We start from the raw sequence: 22,569 nt of genomic DNA, 5'->3' as shown, positions 1-22,569 counted from the left end.
ATTTCTTGTGTATTTTCTATGTTATGCCACTCTACCAACAGACAATTTTTTTTGTGCCATACAGAATTTGGCTAGGCCTCACATACCTTGTGGATTGCACACTATTGCTGGTCTTCACGAAGCATTGGTGGTTCAGTGGTAGAATTCTCGCCTGCCACGCGGGAGGCCCGGGTTCGATTCCCGGCCAATGCAACATTTATGCTTTGCTTTTTAGTTTTTCCTGTTTCATTGTTTTTTTATGTAATATCTTCCAACTTTTGAAATAATTGAAATTAGCCACTAAGTGCAGTAAATACATTGCACTACCATGAATCTTGTTTAGTACTGTCATGGATTTATATCTAAGCACCACTGTATCTACTATTCTTCTATTTGTAATGGCAGTACTGTAGAACAGCAGTTCCCCTTCAGTCGGTCTCTCGACGTTGTGTTGAGAGACAGACTGGGGTTCGATTCTGAGAACCTATCATCTCCAGGATAAAACTAAAACGGCAATGGGGATTGGTCTGATGCGAAGCCCCTTAGAGCTCCCGCTTCTGGGCGGTCGTGCTCAAGAGGCAACGCAAAAGTGATGGCTGTGCTTCCCCGGACTGCCACGGGCACGGGTTGTAGTGGTCCTGCTCTCCCCAAAGCGGCCTCCCCCCGCGGCTGATCCGGAGATCCACGTGGAGCTCATTAGACGTGTAGTATGCCGTCCGCGGTGTGCTCCTGTCTGAAGGGCTCAGGGAGCTATTACTTTCCTGGACGGTGAAGGCAGCTAAGGGCTCTGTTGACCACCCAGTTGGACTAGCAGCCGTGGTGCACCACGGATGCTGCCACTTGGAGGAGTCGACCAAGTCTCCCTTCCAGGGTATGTAGCTCTTCGACACTCGTGTCGAGGAGTTATAATGCCGTGGGTTAAGCTGCTTTCACCCTTCACGCTATGGGGGTCAATAGGTTCCAAAACGTTATGGCGACCCATTGGGTCATATGCCAGAGCGTTTGGATCTGGTTAATGGGAAGGTTGACCCGGCTGTGCACCGCCATAGGCCTCGCGCCTCGAGTGCCGAAGGTCAGGGCGTGTGCCCTGGGTCGGACGATGTCTACGATGTATGGTGACACTGTGGAGATATTCTATGGTGAAGAAGCAGAGTGTTCCGTGACCCGACTGTCTATGGATTGCTGAGGTCCTGAGCACAGCCTGCCCTCCATCAGCCCCGCCTCCCTATGGCGGCCCCTCTGATACTGGGCCCTCCAAGGATGGAGGCGTGGGTATGGAGAGTACACTCTCTCTCTGGGCTTCCCCCCAGTGATATCTCTGCCTTCCGCAATCTCCTCGTGACGTTGCGTCGGCTGGCGGTAGCACTAAGCAGGTAAGTAGGCAGAGCAGTCAAACTCTCCAAGGTCCCACCCTGTGTAAGGTGACCGCTCTGTCAGCCACTAACCTGCCTCGCACGGCACGGTGAAGCAGATCTTCCTCCGGTTTCGCAACCACGGTTCTTGGGCGCTAGATGCACCAGCCTGTTACGCGAGCTAGAGGACGATCCATCTCATTCATTTTCGCACCAGGCAAGTTTGGGGCATTCTCCTCTAAGGGGTAAGCTCCCGTGCTCAGGCCGAGGTTGCTGCTTCTGGCGGAAAGTGGGATCAAACCTGTCCCTCTAACCGAGATGTCTTCCGGGCCGGACTTCATAGTGCCTTTAAGGGGGGGAGGCTGCGCCCCTCTCTGTTTCGAGCTGATACAGAACCGCATCTTGGCTACAAGATTGGTTGTGGCAATCGACCCATAGGACCCTTACTCTTACGTCCTTCCTTCCGCGACAGGTCGTGTTGAAGGAAGAACGTATCAGTACTAGGTCGGTCCCTGTCTCCGCTTACGGTCACGGGGACCTTGTGCTTCGGCATCTAGACCTTCTGGCCTACAGGTTAACTGGGAAAGAGCAAGCTCTCCCCAAAAGAGCGGGAGCTCCTCTTATCTCGGTGTGGAACTAGACTCTGCCCTTATGCCGCATGCTCACCAACGAGTTTCTGCAGTCGGTGCTGAACTGGATGAATCTGGTCAGCCGGACCTCGAATCCCGCTGATCACTTTCAGAGGCTCCTGGGCACGTAGCGTCCTCGACGGGTAACCCGCTTGAGTTGATGCACGTAAAACCACTTCAGCACTGGCCTCAGAGTCAGGTTCCTGGGATGGCGGCGCACCAGGCGGATTTGGCTACGCCTCAGTGTCTACGCACCTGGTCAGATCTGACCCTTCTCCGAGCTAGCCCGCTCGGGCAGGTCCGAGACACGTCAAGCGCCTCCCTGCTGGGTGGGGTGTAGTGTGCAACGGGCACGCAGTTCTGGGCAGTGACGGGTTCCCAACTGCCTAGAGTTTTTGGCAGTCCCCTTGGCACTAGGAGGCTAGGCCTCTAGTGCAGGACAAAGACGTGCTAGTCCGGTCGGGCAGCACGACTGCCGTGGCATACATCAATAGCATACGCTCACAGCAGATGCCACAACTCGCCCGATGCCTCCTCTCACGGAGTTAGCAGGATGATCTAGGCCAGGTTATCACTGGCAAACTGAACCAGACAGCCGTTGCCCTCTCTCGTCAGTGATCACCTCGGAGAGTGGCGACTCCATCCTCACGCAGTCCAGCTCTTAGGGGATCGGTTGTGGCCAGGTTCAGATCCTGTTGCCCCCCAGAATCCCCTTTTTCCCGCTTTGGTACCCCCTGACGGATACCTTAGCGCACAGCTGGCCGTGGGACAAGCGGAAGTACGACTTCCCTCAGGAGCCTCCTTGCACAGGGCCTGTCCAAAGTCGGAGAAGAGTGACTTCAGGTACCGTTGTTGCGCCTTACTGGCCCAACCAGACTTGACTCTCAGACTTCTCAGTTCTGATGTTAAGATAAGTCCCCAGTCTGTCTCTCAACACAACGTCGAGAGACCGACTGAAGGGGAACGTCTCGGTTACGTCTGTAACCTTCGTTCGCTGATAGAGGGAACGAGACGTTGTGTCTTCATGCCACAACGCTTTGCCGATCCGCTGCAAGGAGCACCTCTCAGGTTCCTCAGCACAAAGGGTGATGAATGACCGCCGCCATCTTCCTTTTATGTATGGGGTGGAGACTGGCGTGGGCGGGCTATTGGCCAATCCCCATTGGCGTTTTAGTTTTATCTTGGAGATGATAGGTTCTCAGAATCAAACCCCAGTCTGTCTCTCAACACAACGTTGAGAGACCGACTGAAGGGGAACTGCTGTTCCACAGTACTGCCATTACAAATAGAAGAATAGTAGATACTGTGGTGCTTAGATATAATGGAGGAAACGAAGGTTACAGACGTAACCGAGACGTTTTTCAGTTTCTCTTACTTTCTGTTTTTTTTTACAATGAATTGTGTAAAAATTCACATGTAGATCTATGGTTTTTTTTGAGTGTTGAATCTTACTCTTTGTCAGGGACAAACTCCTGGTCAGTGGCAGAGACAAATGGAGCATTGGTGCAAGGAGGATATGGCCACAGCAGTGTCTTTGACAGCTCTTCACATTCCATATACGTCCATGGGGGATATAAAGCCTTTCCTGCCAACAAATATGGCCTAGTGGATCATTTATATCGCTACCAGGTCCACACACGCACCTGGTGAGTATTTAAGCTGTGTGCATTTTCTACTTTGAGAGATTTAATAAAAAAGTGGTAAACACAATGACAATAATGGCAGGTTTCTTGTGATTGATGGGTGCAATTCAAGGCTGAATATTAGAATGTAAATGATGATGGATATTTATATTTTTTTAAAGTCCAGATCTTGTTGACCCCTTAAATGTATAGTACCTACTTTGCAAATGAATACTTTTTGCCATTTGTCGTTTGTTGCATTAAGGTTGTGAAATGCAGATGCTCATTGTGGAAGCATACAGTCATTTGACCCTTCGAAAGAAGTTTGATTGACAGGCGATTTGACCAATCTTAACGCCCATATTATGTGCCCCCGTGACTGACCACCATTTCGGCTGACTATCAAACCAGACCCCAAACCTGCTGTAGTAGAAGGGCTTTGGTGAATAACATAATAAAAAAACGTTTTTTAACTATTGTAATAGTAAACAGAAATATATACCATTTTTAATGGATGTTCACACTATAATAATAAACCGGAAATAAGTTATAACTTTAAACAATCACTCTAATTGGAAGGTGGAGGTCCACCCAGGGAAGGCCATGGTTTACCAAGGTGGAAACCAATCATGAGGATACATCAGACAGAACCACTACTATGGCTGGAGCACTAGGTCCGGTTAGAGTTATACGGTAGATAACTCGGCTGGCATCTGGCTTTAGGGGGCAAGGCTGCTCCGCACAGCCCCCCCACAGTAGTTGGTTAGTGATGGATGGAATGCCTGATCGAGGCGAAAATAGCACGCTGACCCACCTAGGAGGGGGGAAGGTGCTTTCGCTACCCTCTTGATGGAGAAGAGCACCATCAGGGGAGGCGTCTTCATCGTGATGTGAGAAAGAGTGGCATCTTTCGAGGGGCTTGAAGGGGGACTCACATCAAGGTACCAAGAGGGTACGGAGAGGTGAGTCAGATTCAGCATTTTTGCGCCCCTTAGGAACCTTATGATCAGGATGTGCTGTCTTAGAGACTTACCAGCTCCTGGGTCGTGATGAGCGGCAATGCCGGCTACATACACTTTCAGTATGGAAGGGGAGAGATTACTCTGAAAGACAGCTTGTCCATGATCGAGCAACTCCGCGAGTCTTCACATAGAAAAGAGCACCAGGACAAGAAGAGGCGCAACTTATAGGCGTATAGATTTCTAGTGTCAACGACCTTGGCCTGAGAGATCAACTCGACCACCGCAGGGGGTAGGCCACTCAGGGTCTCCTCGTCTATCCAGGAGCCAGACATGGAGGTTCCAGAGGTCTAGTCCTACCTCTTCGGCACATCCTTTTGGGTGTCATGGAGGTGCTCGCTGTCCACTGCTAACCACATGATCACTGAGGTCCCTCAGGGATCGGTGATTGGACCGCTGCTTTTTTCCATCAACACGACATCCTTGGGATCCATGATTCGGGCACATGGCTTCTCGTATTACTGTTGTGCCGACGACACCCAGATCTACATCTCCTTTCACCCAGATGATACCACTGTAGCAGCTCGCATCACGGCATGCCTCAAGGACATCTCAGCTTGGATGAAAGCGCATCACCTCCAGCTGAACCCTGCCAAGACAGAATTACTCGTGTTTCCGGCACACCCCACGGCACAACACAATCTCACCATCCATCTTGGCAATACCATAATCACTCCTTCCAAATTAGCCAGGAACCTTTGAGTCAAATTTGATGAACAGCTGTCCTTCAATGATCACATTGGAAAGACAACATGGTCATGCCAATATGCCTTATTCAACATTTAAAAGGTCAGACCCTATCTCACTGAGCATGCGGCACATCTCCTTGTCCAGGCCCTGGTGATCTCAAGGTTGGACTACTGCAATGCTCTCGTTGCTGGTCTTCCTGCTAAGGCTATCAAACCACTCCAGCTGGTTCAAAAAGCAGCAGCACGTCTCGTCTTCCAACAGCCTAAAAGTGCTCAAGTGACACTCATCTCTCCACTGGCTACCAGCGGCGTCTTGTATTGCCTTCCCAAAAGGGCAGTAAATCGCTTTCCCACTCATTCTCATTCACAACACCTTCATGGTGGAACATGTTTCTTAACTCGATCCGGTCAACCACATCTCTCCAACATTAAAAAAACTACTTAAAACCCTTTTCTTCTGTGAATACTTGACAGACAAAAAAAAGACAAAAAATATGAAATAACCCTTTTTCACAACAGGTTGTGGTCTAGCTTTTGTTGAAACCAGTAACTTTGTATTTGCACATACTGTATTATTGCTCCTGTTTGAGGAGAGCTGCTGGGAAGCAGATGGTGCACGGAATCTCAACTGACAGAGGGCGCCCGAGCCGCGGCGGGTGAGGATTCGCTTGATAGCCTCTGTCTGCTTCTTCACTGTCTCCGAACAGCCCTCCTTGCAAGATCAGTGCGTCGATAAAGCAGACTTTCCGGCATCAAGGGAAGAAAGGGCGACGGAACTTGTTTGACGTGCACGCGCCGAAAATGGGGAGTTCCAGTTCTTACTGAGTTCCTCATGGACTTCCGGGAAACACGGCACTGGGGGTGGGCGCGGCTTGGAGCCACGCTCAAACCTAAGGTACCACATATCCAGCCTCGCATTGGGGGAGAGGCAGTGCGGTGCACTGCAACCTAATGATCATGATGGCTGGGGAAAGCATTGCTGACATTTCAACGTCCGCTTCTTCCTGGGCTCGACCCCCCAAGGAAGGGAGCTCCAAGGAATTGTCGGAGCCGGATGTCAGTAGGTCACCCTGCGATGCTGCTAGGGACATCTCATCATCGCATCATTTTCCGAATACGTGGTTGAGGAAACAAGATGGGATGGGACTGTCCTTGGAGAACGGTCAGACGAGCGAGACGAGGTGCGAATGGTCCACGAGCCAGTGGCTGAGGGATTATCGCTCACAGTAATACTCATATCACAAAGGGTCAATTGTACATAATAGGCATGCTTCTAATTATTATTAGATGCTTAGTCACAGTGGTTTTGGCCTAAAGTTGTAACAAGGCCTCTTGCGTGGTGAGTCTGCCTTCATCTACAGTACCAGCTTTGCTTTTATAAAAGTTTGCAAACGTTTTGTGAAGCTCATTTGTACCCAAAACACGAAGCAGGGCTAGAAGTCAATTTAAGGTTTCTTTGGTATTTATCCCTGTTCACTTAAAAGATGTTGGCTGGCACAAAGCAAGCTTTTGAATCAGTTTCTTCTAGAATGATGTGACTTCTGCCCTTGCAGATTGATTTTTTTATTCTCAGTGTTATTTGCCCTTCTCTTCTCTGCTTGTCCTAACAGTGAAACCTATGTTTAAAAGCACTCTTGTGCATTAAGGATCTCCCGATCACACACATACATGATTCTGGCTGTAGATTCGGCACTTTCTGGCTTTTGATTGGCAGAGCGAGTGAAAGAACAGCACAATCTATCAAAGAGAGCTTTGGATACAGGGCTTAATCTGTTTGATAGACTGAGGAGAGAAGTGCTGAGTGGATGTGGAGTGATACTAGTACTTTTTTCTCACACTTACAAACAAAATATATATATATATATATATATATATATATATAAAAACTATTTTTGTGAGTGGATGCAGCAAAATTGCAAACAAAAATGGTGGGAAACACACCCACAAACTTTGCTTGCTTTCGGAATTAACCACTCAAGTTTAGTATTTATGTAAACCTTAGAATTTCAGATTTTGGGTTCATCTACTCTCCGCATCATCATAACAGCGATAAGTCAACAGAGAGCGCTATAACAAACCTGTTACAGTGTTTCAGGTGGACAACTTTAAAGGCGATTTTCTCAATATTTCCAGATTTCTCAGATTCCAGATTTTCAAGTAGTTGTTTATCGGTCAAATGTTGTCCCATCCTAACAAACCATTTATCAATTGAAAACTTATTTATTCAGATTTCAGATGATGTGAGACCCTTATGACTGATTTAATGGTCCAGGGTCACATTTAGTATGGTTTGTTCATAGAAATTATAGGGATGGTTTGCATTTCCTTAAAATGTAGCAAATATCAAGGCCCGGTTGCAAGAAACCCCTTAGGGTAAGAAAAGTCTTTATAGCAATACTGTTAAAATTACAATGTAGGGTTTTCATACCCTAAGGGGTTTCATGCATCCGGGCTCAGGTCCTTTGTTGTAAAGATTTTTTTCCCTTTTGTTTCCCGAATTCTAGATTTGTTTTAAGAGATTACATAAAATGTGCAATGCAGGTTTTTTTTTTATTTGGACATTTAAAAATGCAATGCTTGTTGCAGTGCAGTGCAAGATACAGCAGTCATACTCTGCTAGAACTCTGCTAGAACATGTTAAATTTAGTAGTACATTAAATGCATTATGCAACTTTTTGATAGTGATATTTCTGAAGCACTTTCCACTAAAAACATCAAAAGCAGAAATACAGTATAATCTAATTGACTTTACTGACCTAGTCATTCGATCATGTAGTCCCAATTCCTAGTATTCCGTTGTATTGTGTGTGTGTATATATGCGCAAGTGATGCATACATGTGTGATTGCGTGTGGCTAGATATCTCCATGGTGCCATATTAGTGATGGTGTCCGTCTGCGTATCTGACCTGCCCTGTGGAGAGTGACCTTCAGACCAACTGTTTCATCCCATAAGCCTTACATGCGCACACACTGCATTTCTAATGCAAATGGCTCGTGTGTTTTGCCTCTGCAGGTTTATTCTGAAGGAAGGTGGTCTGGCGAGATATCTTCACTCCGTTGTGCTGATCAGTGGAGTTCTGCTGGTGTTCGGGGGAAACACTCATAATGACACCTCGCTCAGTAACGGGGCCAAGTGCTTCTCATCAGACTTCCTCTCGTATGACATCGGTATGGGCCATCTGTGGTCTCACTTTCTTACACATGTACTTCCATAAAGGTGAAGTGTGGGAAAGCAAATTGATTTTCATAAATAATGTTTATTTCTAAAATATACTGAATAAATTGTGATCTGCAGGAATTAACTTCCCATACTTCTATATTGTCGTAAATTACTTTAAACGTTATGGCATTTGTGCCTATACAAGACTATTGACGCTGTTTCCATTTCCGTTGTGGTGCAGAAATTACCCACTTCACCTTTAAAAAAAGTTGATTAAATTGCACTTTATCTATAAAGCAAAGAAATGTGTTTGCTATCTACAAGTGCGCCATGGTTTCATCAAGCCTATGTTGATATACCCATATATGTGAATTACGGCTCTTGAGTATGAATGGATCCGCCACTGGCATATTCTGGAAAATCAGATGGCATGCGCACTCAGCACTACAGTTACTGTAAATTGTTGCGTTCAAACTGCTGTAGTGTGATTTTACTGACAGTTCATTATAGAAAGCTGATAAGCCAGTGCTCATCTACTGGAATGCACAGTTGTGTCATAATAGAACCTCCCAGAATATTGCCGACATAAGCGAGACGACAGGATGCGATGAGTGCTTGTGTGGTGTGTGTAATCAGATCTTGGTGATACACTCACGGAAGACCTCCCAGGGCAGGACACCTCAAATAGCTTGCATGCCACCCCTGCATCTCTCTCACTTTCTGAGTGTCTGTGGCTCTGTTCCAAAAACTAGCTCTTTAAAGGGGTTAAAGTTAAAGTCAAACTTGAACATAGGAATTAATTATTTATGCATTTTATGGCATTTGCTGCTGAAATTATCATTACCGTAACATGTCCGATTTGTCTTAGTGCATTGTTTTTTGTAATTCAAACTACTAGACATTCTCAAATGACAAAAATAAACTACAGAATATTCATGTATAGTAAAAGTGATGAGGAAGTGTCCATATTCCGATCCTCTGTAAACACACACGAAGATAGTTTGATTTTATCTGAAGAAACAGATCCACTAGTACTTTTCAAATAGCTAACAAGTTAACAGATTACTTTATATACATTTTATTTTTAAAAACGTAATATTCTCTTGTCATGCTGTGTGTACGTGACTTTTTTCATTCTCATTACTGATACAGCTGATTTTCCACATAGTAAAAATGTTGCATGTATTATTTTCTATTCGAATAGAATTAATTCATGTCTTATGTATGATTAATAAAAACAGGCATCATTTTTGCTTCACTTTATAGCAAAACATGCTATGGGTTTGACAGTTTTAAATGGTTAAGGTAATGAGAATGAAAATAAGAATTAACTTGAGTTAAACAGTAAGTATTTAAATTAACGCTTTTAACATGTATACCTTGTTTTTAATGAATATAAAGCAAATTTGCTGAAGTGTTTTTAGGAAAAAAATGTTTGACATCTTGAAACCAAGATTTCGTCTATATAGATGTGATAGGTGTGATAGGTGTTTTAAGATAGAGTGTGTGAAATTGTGTACTTCTCTTGTCATAAAGATAATTCTCAAACCTTTAAGCATAAACACAGGTGGGGGGTGTAAACGTAACTTTCCAAATATCCTCAGCATGACCTTTCTCAAGGCGAGACCTCTGATGGATTACTGCTGAAACCTTTGACCTCTGTTGTGAACTTGTGTAATGTGTGGCCGTGGGCATCTGTCTGGTGCGGGCTGTCGAGGGGGGTTGGTAAGGTGTTGATGATGGTAACTGCATGCTACGTGTTTCATTTCTTTTCTCGCTGGGTGGTGCTGTGTGACAGTGCTTTTAAAGCTTTTTTCGATTGTGTGCATCTTTATTGTGCAGAGTTAGGTGCATGACACTTTAAATAATCGTTTATAATGGGCTGATACACCTAGCAAAGAGCGTACGGCATGGTCTGCATTGCCGTGAAATATTAAACACCAATTAACATACACAACGTATTTAAGCTCCTCCTCTGAGACCGGTGATGACTTTTACGGTTGTTGTTACGGCTCTTTTTTTCTCTTGCCCTGTGGATTGTGGAACGTGCACTAGGTTTACTGCCACCATTGGAAACTTTGTGAGACGTCTTTGCCTAATGCGAGTCTTGTATTGGAGACTTTACGAGAGGAACATCCCTATGTGATTTAAGGCTTTCTTTTCAGTGATGACAGTAATATTTAGCCATCATTAAATCCTCATATGAAGCAGTCGAATGCCAGTGGGCCAGATGGTGTCTGCTCTTTTATGAATATCCGTTTAGACTCTGTTGTACAGTGCCTGAGTCGGAGGGGGAATGTGAGAATTGGGAATTAAGAAAGCAAAAGAAACGTGTAAACGCTGAGGAATGTCAGGTGATATTTATTGAAATGTTTTGTCAAAATGAAGACCCATTCAAATTCTTTTGATACTATGAGCCTTGTGTAGCACTAAAACCTCAGTTAATCACAAACCACCTGCAATCTAGTTTAACCATTCCTTGTGGATTTTGAGACTTGTTGTTGGTTCTCTTCTGGTGTTTGGGATACGGGAGTTGTAATTTTTTAGGTTTGGCTTTGTGCACTTGAAGCACTTTGTCTGATTGGTGTAGACTCCAGACGTTTGCTTGGACAGACTTTCCTGGCTTTACCTATACTGGCAGCAAGAGCCTGTCTACACATCCATCACAACCACCGAAGCACTGGCCTAAACTTAACCCACTCACTTCACTCATTTAATTGAATTCATTAAGACAACAAATGAGTCCATTTTTTAATCACCCGCAAGCTTACGGTAAATGCTTCTATACTGTTGCTCATAACTGTTGGTCGGCTGTTTCGTTCATGGAGGTAATTCTTCAAGTATGTATGAAGCATATTGAATTAATTCTTTGGTTTTAGTTCGTAAAAGTTGGTTTAAAATATGTTTTTGAACTGTTTAGTAGAGACCTTTAAAAGCAACCTTGTAATGTTGTGCCTTTTAGTTATATGTCTGTTAACTTCTGTTTTAATATAAGTTTGAAAGAAAATTGCACCATTGTATTGTACACTGCAGTGTATGTAGATAAAAATAGCAAATTCAAAGGTAAATAAAGCTTCAATATGTAAGGTCTTTTATACCCCTCTTTTTGCATATTTTGCATTTCTGTCAATAGATCCTCCGAAATATACACACTTAACATTTAAGCCAGTTCCGTTGTAGGACCATACTCTTTTAAAGGCTAAATTGCAAACGCAACATTTTCAAGCTGATTTGGAGTCACACAATTAAAATAACATGTAATGATTTTTTTTAGGCTACATCTTAAATGATTCTCATAATGATTTACAACATCGGGATAAATATATCCCAACTCATTACGTATTGGAAATGGTATGGTAAAAGTGGGCAGATGGCAAATTATTTGTGGTGAATGGAAGTAGGCATCTGTGCATTGTTTATGCAACAGAAGTTTTGCATCTCTTACTGCTTAAGTTGAAGAAAAGTGGAAAGAAAGGCCAGGCTCAGGCTACCAACACTGTTTAAAAATGTAATAACTTATAATGAAGATGAGGTCATGAATTAAACCAGATGCTGACACATTCATGCAAATGCAAACAGTGGCAATGTGCACACTGTAAAATTCTGGGACTACAATATTATTCAAAGTGTTCAGCGTGTTCAGAATACAAGACTCAATTCCAAAGTTCTGTGCAAAGGTTGGAAGAGCGATAACTTGTTTTGAAGCCTCATAGCTGTAAAGAAGCAAGGTTGCAGATTGGTTTTCCAGTTTGGTGCTAGCTATTTTTAAAGCAGTAGCATCTGAAGATGTATTAACATCTGTCAGTTAATCGGCTGTAAACAGAATGACTCCGTTATGTTTATTCGGGTTAAGCTGCTGCTTTTGAACACCATGTTCTCTCTAGACCACCATGTTTTCGTTGCCCCTTGACTGCAGGGCTTGAAAGAGAATCTGCAGTGCAGAAGGACACAGGTATGAAAACTTGCGAATGATTCAATCACCCCCTGAATTTACTTCTCAAAAGTGTATACATTTACCGTCACCAGCACTGTATGCTTTGTTTTCACTGTGTGGTGTATGTAAATAAGGCTTTCATTTTTTTTAGTTAGTTGAGTTAGTGTTTAATTACTCCCACCTGTGGCAGCTTGTGTGTGTTTTCCTCAAGCCACTTCATTTTCTGTTCATAATCTCTGTAAGAGTCGCCGTCTCTCCATTAACGCTTTTTTCTTTTATTCATAGTTTCGTAGAAAAGTGACATTTTTAGCGCGTGTGTGGTGTTTTTTTCCCCCACAGTTTTTCTACATTATTGATGAAACCGTTTTATTTTTATTATATGCATTGCCTCTTGTCATGGTTTACCCGGCTCTCGTACCTCTAATTAGATTCAGGAAAAATAAACCCTAATTAAAAATGGTAGCGTTCTCGCCTAGAAGCACTGGCAAGCCTTTTGTTTTTATAAAACCTACAAACTTGGTAGAGCAGATTGCCTGGGCACAAAAACATATTTTATTAAGCTCGCAATTAAAATGGGTTTGATTTCCTTCCTCTTGCTTCTTCTCGCCCCTACCTCCACTCTATCTGGTCTAGTCATCCAATGTTTTCATGCTCTGCCTCTTCGTCTCCTGTACATTAGTGATGGGACTTGAGCCAATATCCTGTGAGGAAATGAAAAGTAGGCAAAGCCAATGATGACTATCAGAAGCGCTTTTAACATTTTGAGCTAATCTGTGTGTCACCTCTACATCTGTTTAGTCTTTCTGGTGCGAGCTTTCATCTCTCATGTCTCCTCTGTTCATTTCAAAATATATTTCTGCCGGAGAACTGTGTGTGGTGGTCTACAATAATAGGGGCTGTTTATTTTGTCATTTGCCTTTTCATTAAACAAAAGTCTTAAATCCTTCTTCAACACCTGGCGTGACAATGGATAAAAAAGTAGAGTATCTGCATATTCCTTTCCTTATCCTGCATTTTTGAATGCTTCTATATTGGAATCTGATCGCAAAATGGCTCTTACGTATCACATCTGGGTGTTGCATTAACCTGAACATTTTCTGACATTTACCTAATTATATGAATATTGATGTGTATGTTAAATGCCTTCTGTCAGTCTGAGAGATAAATGAGGTGTCTGGTCTGTGTGTTTTGCTTCTGTAGAAAAAAATCACAGTGTTAAGTAAATTGTGAGGACAAATAAGGACCAAGAGAAAGACGTGAGAATTTAAGAGAGGAAAGCGTAGTCTGCTGGAAAAATTAAATAGATAGTAACAACAGATTGGATGAGATTCGTCCCAAAAGTGCTATTAGAGCACTGAGAAGCTTTAGTGTTTTGTATCTCTCGATATCCATTTTACAAAACAAAAGAACTCACAAATGCACTGCACTTCTTGCTTATTATTTTTTATCCTGGTTTCCTGTACAACTATAAAAAAATAAACCAAGTTACATTTAATTGACAAGGAAAGTAGGGTACGAAATAACTAGTGGTGGGCATAGATTAATTTTTTTAATCTAGATTAATCTAGATTAATTCCAAGATTAATCTAGATTAATCTAGATTAAAATGGCTCATTTGAATTCTGCCGAAGGCATTCAGAATGTGTGCTACCCAAATAATGACTAAAAGTAAGTCTTTGAGAACGGGTGTCTAAAGCCAGGTGGCGCATTAGACCAGGGGCTCATCTCCTGTTTCCAAAATGCATCACAAACTGCTTGAGAAAGCTGTTCTACTATGATAATTGGTGATGAAAATTAAATTATGTTCAATAAGATGAACTTGTGACTCCTGAGATAGGCGCAGGCTCCCCGTGACCCGAGGTAGTTCGGATAAGCGGTAGAAAATGGATGGATGGAAAATGAACTTGTGTTTACTTCCGCATTAGCTAAGGGATTCTTTGCGTTTAGGTGGTACTTGAGACTGGAAGAGCTCCTACAGTACATTTACATTTAGTCATTTAGCAGACGCTTTTATCCAAAGCGACTTACAAAGAGTGAGGGAGCAACAAGCGATATGTCATACAGGAGCCATAATACATTAGATCTCAATACAAAGTTACTGATTTTAACTAAAGCTAGACCACTACCTGTTGAGAGAAAGTGTTTTTTTTAAAACCAATTCCGCATTGCACAAGGTGCAAACAACCTTAGTCTTGTCGATGTTTCCATTGGGAAGCTTTTTTAAAATTAATATTCCCTGAAGCAAACCCGGCGGCTTCATAGCTGCATCCATGTTAGCACGTCACGTTTGATGCGGTAATTTCACAGTAACGTTATGTTGTGTTCAGACCAAACGCGAATGGCGTGTCAAGCGCGAGTGATTTATATGTTAATGCAAAGAGCCAATAGACCTACTCGCTGCGCGAATCGCGCGAATGAAGCCCTGCTTATGAGATGATGAGGCGGCTTCTGCTTCCGCTTCCGCGAATGACGCGAATCACGCGAGTTGAAAAATCTCGTTCTCGCTCCGTACAGTGCAGTTAAGCTGGTATACATCCGCGCTAAAATATCAAGGTGAAAGTCATAGCTTGCGTAGTATAGACCCAGTTCCCAACCCAACTTTGAGAATAGATTAACGGCGACAATTTTTTTAACGCGCGATAATAGTCTCACTGCGTTAACGCCGTTAACGCTGTTAACGGCCCACCACTAGAAATAACTTTAATTAATTACTTAATAAAAACATAAAATGTAAGATTTTAATTCAAGTTTATTTTTCTCAGCCCACTGGCAGAAATAGTTGCTTGTTTTTATGCTTAAACTAACTTAAAGGGGGGTTCAACAGTGTTTCATGCATTCTGACTTCTTTACAATTTTTAACGTGCTGACTTTTCATGCTTAACATGGTCAACGTAGTATTTCGGTGCTCAAAACACTCCCCCAAGGTTCGTATAAATTTTTTATGAACATGAAATTCTCTTATGTGACTACTTTTCTTAGTCCCTTATTGAACAATCCTCCCGGAAAAGCATGCCCACACGTTTGTTACAGAAGTTCACCTGTGTTTGTTTGCTCACTGCATTTCGGTGGTGAATGTTATATAAGGTGATTATTATTTGGAGATCGTTTGAAACTGATAGAGCGATCCCAGCGCTTAAAGAATCCGGTCATGAAATGAACCCGAGTCATATGTCTGTGTTTTGTTGGCAATCGGTGCGTACATGCTTAATGTAAAAAACACATACATGATTATAGTGAATCAACAGTTATGCAGGGATAATTGGAGGTTGAAAGTTTTCGGAAATAAACATACATCTTTATCTATCTTTTATAAATGTGATCTAACTAAACACTCTTTGAAGATCCGAAGTATGCAATACTGCTCTATAGGTACTCAAGATTAATATGAAATTGGCAGAAACTGTGTGTGTTACCTCCGCTGTAATTTTTTTTTTCTTTCAGAATACAAATGTTTCTTGATTTATGTATGTTTAGATACTACAGAACAAGACAAAAAGTTTTTTTCAACATGCAATTTTGTGGTTATATCAGAATTAATTTGGCATGTGATCTTGTGTATACAGCATCATGTGTTTGTAAATGTTTATGTACATAGTAAAATATTAGTACATTTAAATGTCCATGACTATGAAAGTGAGAAATAGTTATTTGGTTCACTTTCAGAGTGATGTTTTTGAGGCGATGAGTAATAAAACCGATCAAATTTCATTTAAATTTAAAAGGAATCACACAAACACAAAAAAGTCAAACTGCAGCTCAGAAAAAACAACATTTTCTTCTGTTGTTGTGGATAGAAATAAAGTTAGTGTTATGGTTATTGTTATCGTTTTTGGTGTGAATGTCATTTAAGATAAGATAGGAATGTGCAACGTGGACGTTTTATTTCTAAACTGGTCTTTGTTGCTTAATGACAATTTTCCACTTATCCAATAATTGTAGCTTGATGGAAGTAACCCGGCATTTCACACCAACTCAACTCCAGCAACTCTCACACCAATTTACAAGCCGTAACTGCATGATAAGGGTAAATGCCAGCTTTATTCCCATTTATGTAGTTTTAATGAATAAATATACCTGACATTCTGAAACAATGCAGTTTTAATCACTTTTTTAGACCTGTCCTTTAAATTCTGCTGTAGTACAACTGTACAGAATAACAGTAGCCAAAGATTAGCCAACTCTGATCCTCTTTGTGCAGCTATTTGGCCGGTGTTCTGAGATATTTTATGCGTATGTTTGTGTGATTTTAGTTAAACAGCAGCTCAGTCAGTAGTACGCACAAGAGGGCTGTTTGCAACCTGCCTGCACGCTCTCTCAGCTGCGCGCACTGTTTGCTCGGGAAAGAGTAAATGTCAAATTTACATATTAATGTTGTGCCAGTCTGTGTTGGCTGAGAAGTCTGAGATGGCTCTCTAAAGAGCCTTGTAAAACACACGCAGGCGTTACATGCTCACATTGAGTTGTCAAAGGACTGGATCTGCCTCTAGATTGAGTTTTTTCTTGTGCACACACCTATATGTGTTTTCAAAGATGGAAATTAGATTAATGAATCTTTACTCCGTCTGTGCTATTGTTTTTATACTCCAGTTACGTGTTTTACTGTTCCATTGATAAATGATAATGGACAAACACCATCTCAAAATAACTAGTGAACAGGGCCTGCAAATGCATCTTAGAGGACAAACATGTGTTTATGACTTTATGTAAATGTTGTAGTTTATAGAGTTATATAGAACCAATTACCACAATGGGCCATTGGGTCCAGGACCATTTCCACGGCAGCCTATGTGAATTTAACGCATAATTCTCTGTCACAAACATATGTCAACCTCAAATTGCATGATGCTTAAACTAGTTTAAAACCAAGAGCAGTTGTCTTTGATGTAAAGGTTTTCCTCAATAAAAAGAAAACTAACTTACCTATTTTTGGTTGGGATGTACCAATATCAAAATCTCACTGTACGGTAAAACCTTGTTAGCCTGACTATGTCAGACTTCGTACTTCCGCTCAATTTCATTTCGCTTCTGTACTCAGTCTGATATAGCAAACCATCTCCCCGTTTATCTCCGGCTCCATACCAGCCGACCAACCAGTGAACAGAGGGTGGGCTGAGAGCCGTGACTTAGACGCTAAGCGCCGCCGCTAAGCCCCACCGCATTTGCCACAACTAAAGCCCGAACAAGAAGAGTGTTCGGTTCACATTTTGAATGAAGATGCGGCACTACTAAGACCTGTGTTTAACAGAACTAATCCTAACTTTGACAGTTGAATGCAAATATTTTCTTGTTTGTCTCCACTGTCAAATATTAGTTTAGATGCACCATTTGTACCGTGAATGCGTACATTTACTTCACATAATCTGCAAAAGTCGTTCACAGCTATTTTCAGCCCGGTATTTTGCTCAATGATTTTGTTTTCGCCGCATACCTGTATTTACAGCGGAAGTTTGAGGCGGCTGAGACAGCGCATAACATACGTCATGACCAAACGTTATGTGATTGGCTTACGGGTACGCCAATGATTTTGAACTTCATACAAGCGCCAGTCCACGAGAAAGAAAACGCTTGTCAATTAAGCCCTTCTAGACTCTGTTTACGAAGCAAAGCGAAGTAGCAGAGTTTGGTATTACCGGGCTAATACCTCGATATTAAGTCCACGGCACAATATTTATTTCAATATTTAAAATGACAAATGATGACTTGCAAACATGCCATAAGCATCCTCTTTTCTTTATCCTCTAACTCCTAACTCCTTATAAAATTCCTTTTATAAAACAAAATAATTGCACAAGATGGACCTTGAAAAGGAAACCTCTATTATTTTTTCTAATATTCTCTACGTCAGGCCCAGAAGACCTATCGTTTCATACAGTCTTGCGAATATGATAATATTGAGGTAATTTTGATATTGCGATAAAATTGTTACATCCCTAATGTTTGGAAACCTGATCTCACCCCCTGTAGTCGTTCAGAGGAAGTTTCCTGGTATTTTCGTACTGATTTGTATATGGCATCTCACTGTTTAAAAAACAGAACATAGCTTTTGTGTATTTACTGGAAAAGTTATTCTGGTTGTTTTTGATCATTTGCCAGCATTACTGTGTGAAAGGGGCTATTGCTATAGTGCATCTTTTAGCAGGAAAGCCTGTAGAGCATAAAGAGTCTTGAGATTTACTCTCGCTGCTGATAAACTGACCATGAGTGCAGATAATAAGTGAATTAAAGAGCGTGCAACAAACTGGGAGCGTGTCCGATCAGGGACCCGAGTGGAACATCCCAGAGAGCTCATGTAACATGGATAAACACATAAAGCTCAACACCCACGGATGATTTTGTCAGTGTAAAGGTTTGGTTTACATGGAGGGGGGTATATAGACCACTGCTGTGGCTGTCACTCCTGAGGGATAAAATTCATTCTTAGATTAAAACATCAAATCATGAATTGAGTGGGGAAAAAACAGCTTTTTTTATGTCACAACATCATCAATATTTATATGTTTATAGGTGTGTGTCTGTTTGTGTATCTTTTGCAGCATGTGATGAATGGAAAGTCATGCCGAAGCCAAATCTTCATCGTGATGTGAACCGTTTTGGACACACAGCAGTTGTCAGTAATGGGTAAGTCCCTGATGTGCTCTCATTCCATTCCTAGAAAATAATATCATATACTGTATCATATATATACTCATGGAATGCAAATATGTATAAAATGAACAGCCTGCGTGTGTCGCATCACTTTGGGTAAAAGCATCAATCTATGTTTTCAAATGCACAAGTGTATGATATCGTATGTAACTTAAAACATTATGCATATCAGTATACACTCTTTTCATTCTGACATGTGCAGTTTTTTTTTATTTCTTTAAGACATTTTTTGTTTAATACAAAATGCTAAAATAAGATGTCTGTGTTTTGTTTTCCCTCAGTTCGATGTATGTGTTTGGTGGTTTCTCTGGTGTGATTCTGAATGATGTGCTGGTCTATAAGGCTGGCAGCTGTGAGGCCTTACTGGACGTGGCTCTTTGTCAGAGTGCCGGTCCTGGCATTCGCTGTGTTTGGGTCAATGAACGTTGTGTTTCCTGGGATTCCAGCCATTCAGATGGCAGCGTGCCGGCCTCTTTCTGCCCTGAACGGAGCAGTAAGTATCTGTTATTTACAAATCATAGATTTCAAAACCTTGGCACTGTGGATAAAATGTTCACTCTGCTTCCACTCCAGTCTGGATTCTACATTTACTTCATTTTCTTTCACCTTCACGTCTATAAAACAATAAATTCACCCTCTCCATTATTACTTTACAACATTTGTTTATCTATTCAGTGCCTTCGAAAAAAGAATCCATGTAAATTCTTGCTGAAATGCACTCACATTTTTGGTTGGTAAAATGCATTTAATGCAAGTGATGGTGAGGTATCAGAACAAGAGAGCCGACACTAACTTTGATAATAACATACTGCTGTGATTAATCAGTCGGAATCAAGTATTCCTGAGAGTCCTGTAATAAGAAAGATGAAGTGGCTGAATATCATTTTGAAATGTTTACACTTTCTAGATATCATGTTGTACTGGGATTTCCTTACACCCGGTTTATTCTCCTAAAAGGCCATCCCAGTGCAGTCAAGATCACCGGGCGGTTTATTGAATCGTGTTGCTTTGTTTGCTCTATGTGTCAAACATACACCTGGAGAGTATTTTACTTTCCCATTAATCTTCTGTCAAGAGATTATTGTTAATCCACCTCTAATCCTGTTTACACTTGATACATTTAGGGTGGGTATGCTGAGCCTCACCGTAATGGCGAATTGCCAGTTTTCCATTGGCTAAATCCTTCCTGACTTTGGTAATGTCTGTTGATAATTGAGTTAAGAAAAGGTCATCCAGCGCATAATAATCTCATGGCGATGTAATTATGATTATGATGAAGCCAACTCCAGCGATTGTGGATACAGATGTTTTTGTCTGTGGGCAAAACTGGACCTGAGAGGATTACTGCAATTACTGTGTGGAGTCTGGAGAGGTATCAAAGGTGGATTCTACTTTAATTAAGTAATGGAATCACACACGTTCATGATGAATTATCCTGCATTGTGTTTATTTTAATCTTGCAATTTATTATAGTGCATAGTGTGGTTATCTAGACTTATTCTGTACTGTATTGACATGATGTAATTAATTCAAAAAGGCCAACATATCAATACATTGTATATTATTCATATCTCACATACAGAAAATAAATCTTTCTTAAATGTCCAATGTGTTCATTTTTGGAGGATCTATTGACACAAATGCAATATAATATACATAACTATGTCTTCAGAGGTGTATAAAGACCTTACATAATGAAGCTTTATGTTCTTACCTCAGAATGAGCTATTTCTATCTAAATACACCGCAAGTCCCCTAACATGGAATTCACCATGTTGTTTCTACATGAGCCCTTAACGGACAAACTGCTCTACGGAGTGCGTTTCGTAAATACGTTCATATGTAGTTCAAACGCAATGACATCTTTGGCCTGCCACTGTAGTCCTTTGAAAGGAGGCGCAAGGGGTGGAGTGAGCCATTGGCTGGAATTCCTAACCTCACCGCTGGATGTTGATAAATACACTGGACCATTTAAGATTTCAGATATCATACTACTGTTCATAAGACATCACAAATTGGCGATTCTAAACCCCATTGGGTTCAGTTGAGTCCATCAAAACTTAAAATGAGTTCGTAATGAGATATCAAGAGGTTGAAGAGTCTGTTATTTATGTTCTCCTTCTCCCATCCTTTATGTGCCTTTTTGCTCTTTTTTGGTTTATTCTTGGATTCTCCTCCAGACAAAAAGCAGTTCCTGTGTGACCTCTCTTTCCCAGAAATAATGATGAAAACAAACCAACAAGTACAAAATATCTCCCCTCAAACAGACAAGAAGACATAACACAGTATTTATGTGTATTAAGGTTATTTTTGTCTGGATTAAACCAATTCACACTCTGAACAAAGGTTTTTTCTCTATCCTTGGTCTTTGGTTTTTATTTTTTCGCTTCCATGAACACCATTGTAGTTCAACTGTCATATAACACACCCACTCACCCTGAGACCTCTAAACTCATGTCACCTCTAATTTTTGTTAATCAGTTGATTTGTCATTGATGACTGTTGTGTCATCGTAGCTCCAGTGGGTAAGCAGTGTAACCAGTATTCTGACTGTATGTCCTGTACGGCCAACACCAATGACTGCCAATGGTGTGAGGATAAGAAATGCATCTCTTCTTTAAACAACTGTTCTGTGGTAAGTCCAAACATTCTGTTTCTAAGATTGCTTAGTTTATTTAACAAACTATTTCAGTCTTTGTAGTTATAAACATTTGCATATGTAGCATTTGTTTTGTCTGTGTTCAGCTCACAGTTGAGCTCGCCCGTCACCCTCGAGGTCCTCTTTATCTCAACCCTCCTCCTGCCATGCTTTCTGAGCACCAGCTTTCCATCTGGAGGCCTGGTATACGCAAAAACGGCCAGGTACACAGTAACGGCTTAACATTGCTTGGAAAAGCTCTTCCAGCTGTTATCATTGACATTTCAAGCAGGTCAAAATATATGAATGTATTAACTGTGTCTTGTTTTTCAGTCTGTGAAGAACTTTACCAAATGTAGTGTTCGGACTGAAGAAGTTTGCAGCAAGCTGCTGAACTGCAGGAGCTGCTCCCTTTACATCAACTGCCAGTGGGAACCACAGCAACAAGAATGCCACGCCCTCCCTGGTGAGCTGAAGGATGAAAAGACATAAAAGTAAAATACTGTTGGAAAAGCGAAACAGTTATTCTTAAATCTTAAAACTTTATAAACTACAGAAAAGACAGGAATATTCAGGCTGTGCAGCTGGATAGTACATCACATATGAGTTGACCAGAAGGCCGAATAGAAGAGCAATAATTATTCAACTGTGCTGAGCTGTTTATCCAATTATGGCCAAACAGAGTGACCCAATGTTTATTATTCTTTCCCTCTCTTTCATTCTTTGATGTTTTAGTGTTCTGTTGTTTCTCTACATCATATGGGAGCTTTTATCTTAGAGTCAAATAATGTGTAATGTGTGTGAATTGAGAAGAGCGATTTTTATTTTTACATTATTTTCACTGCTTTGGGGCTTCCAAATTGACTGCAACTGTATCGGTGGATGTGAAGGAAATTGTACA

General features: G+C 41.6%; 1 protein-coding gene and 1 non-coding gene across 4 annotated transcripts in view; both read left to right on the top strand.

The window, feature by feature from the left end:
- atrnl1a (attractin-like 1a) overlaps positions 1 to 22,569 on the top strand; it is a 201,415-nt gene that overhangs the window by 33,186 nt on the left and 145,660 nt on the right. For all 3 annotated transcript variants that reach the window (XM_056760413.1, XM_056760415.1, XM_056760414.1), the window contains 7 exons: positions 3,423 to 3,606; positions 8,305 to 8,459; positions 18,919 to 19,003; positions 19,312 to 19,523; positions 21,547 to 21,665; positions 21,776 to 21,892; positions 22,002 to 22,134. In XM_056760413.1, the coding sequence (XP_056616391.1) occupies positions 3,423 to 3,606; positions 8,305 to 8,459; positions 18,919 to 19,003; positions 19,312 to 19,523; positions 21,547 to 21,665; positions 21,776 to 21,892; positions 22,002 to 22,134 (1,005 nt within the window). The remainder of the gene's footprint in view (positions 1 to 3,422; positions 3,607 to 8,304; positions 8,460 to 18,918; positions 19,004 to 19,311; positions 19,524 to 21,546; positions 21,666 to 21,775; positions 21,893 to 22,001; positions 22,135 to 22,569) is intronic.
- On the top strand, positions 122 to 192 carry trnag-gcc (transfer RNA glycine (anticodon GCC)). The gene has a single exon. It is a non-coding gene; the product is annotated as a tRNA-Gly (tRNA).

Source organism: Triplophysa dalaica, chromosome 11, assembly GCF_015846415.1.
Source record: "Triplophysa dalaica isolate WHDGS20190420 chromosome 11, ASM1584641v1, whole genome shotgun sequence".
Taxonomy (NCBI): domain Eukaryota; kingdom Metazoa; phylum Chordata; class Actinopteri; order Cypriniformes; family Nemacheilidae; genus Triplophysa; species Triplophysa dalaica.
Note: the sequence above shows the minus strand (reverse complement) of the source record. Positions and strands in the feature narration are given on the sequence as shown.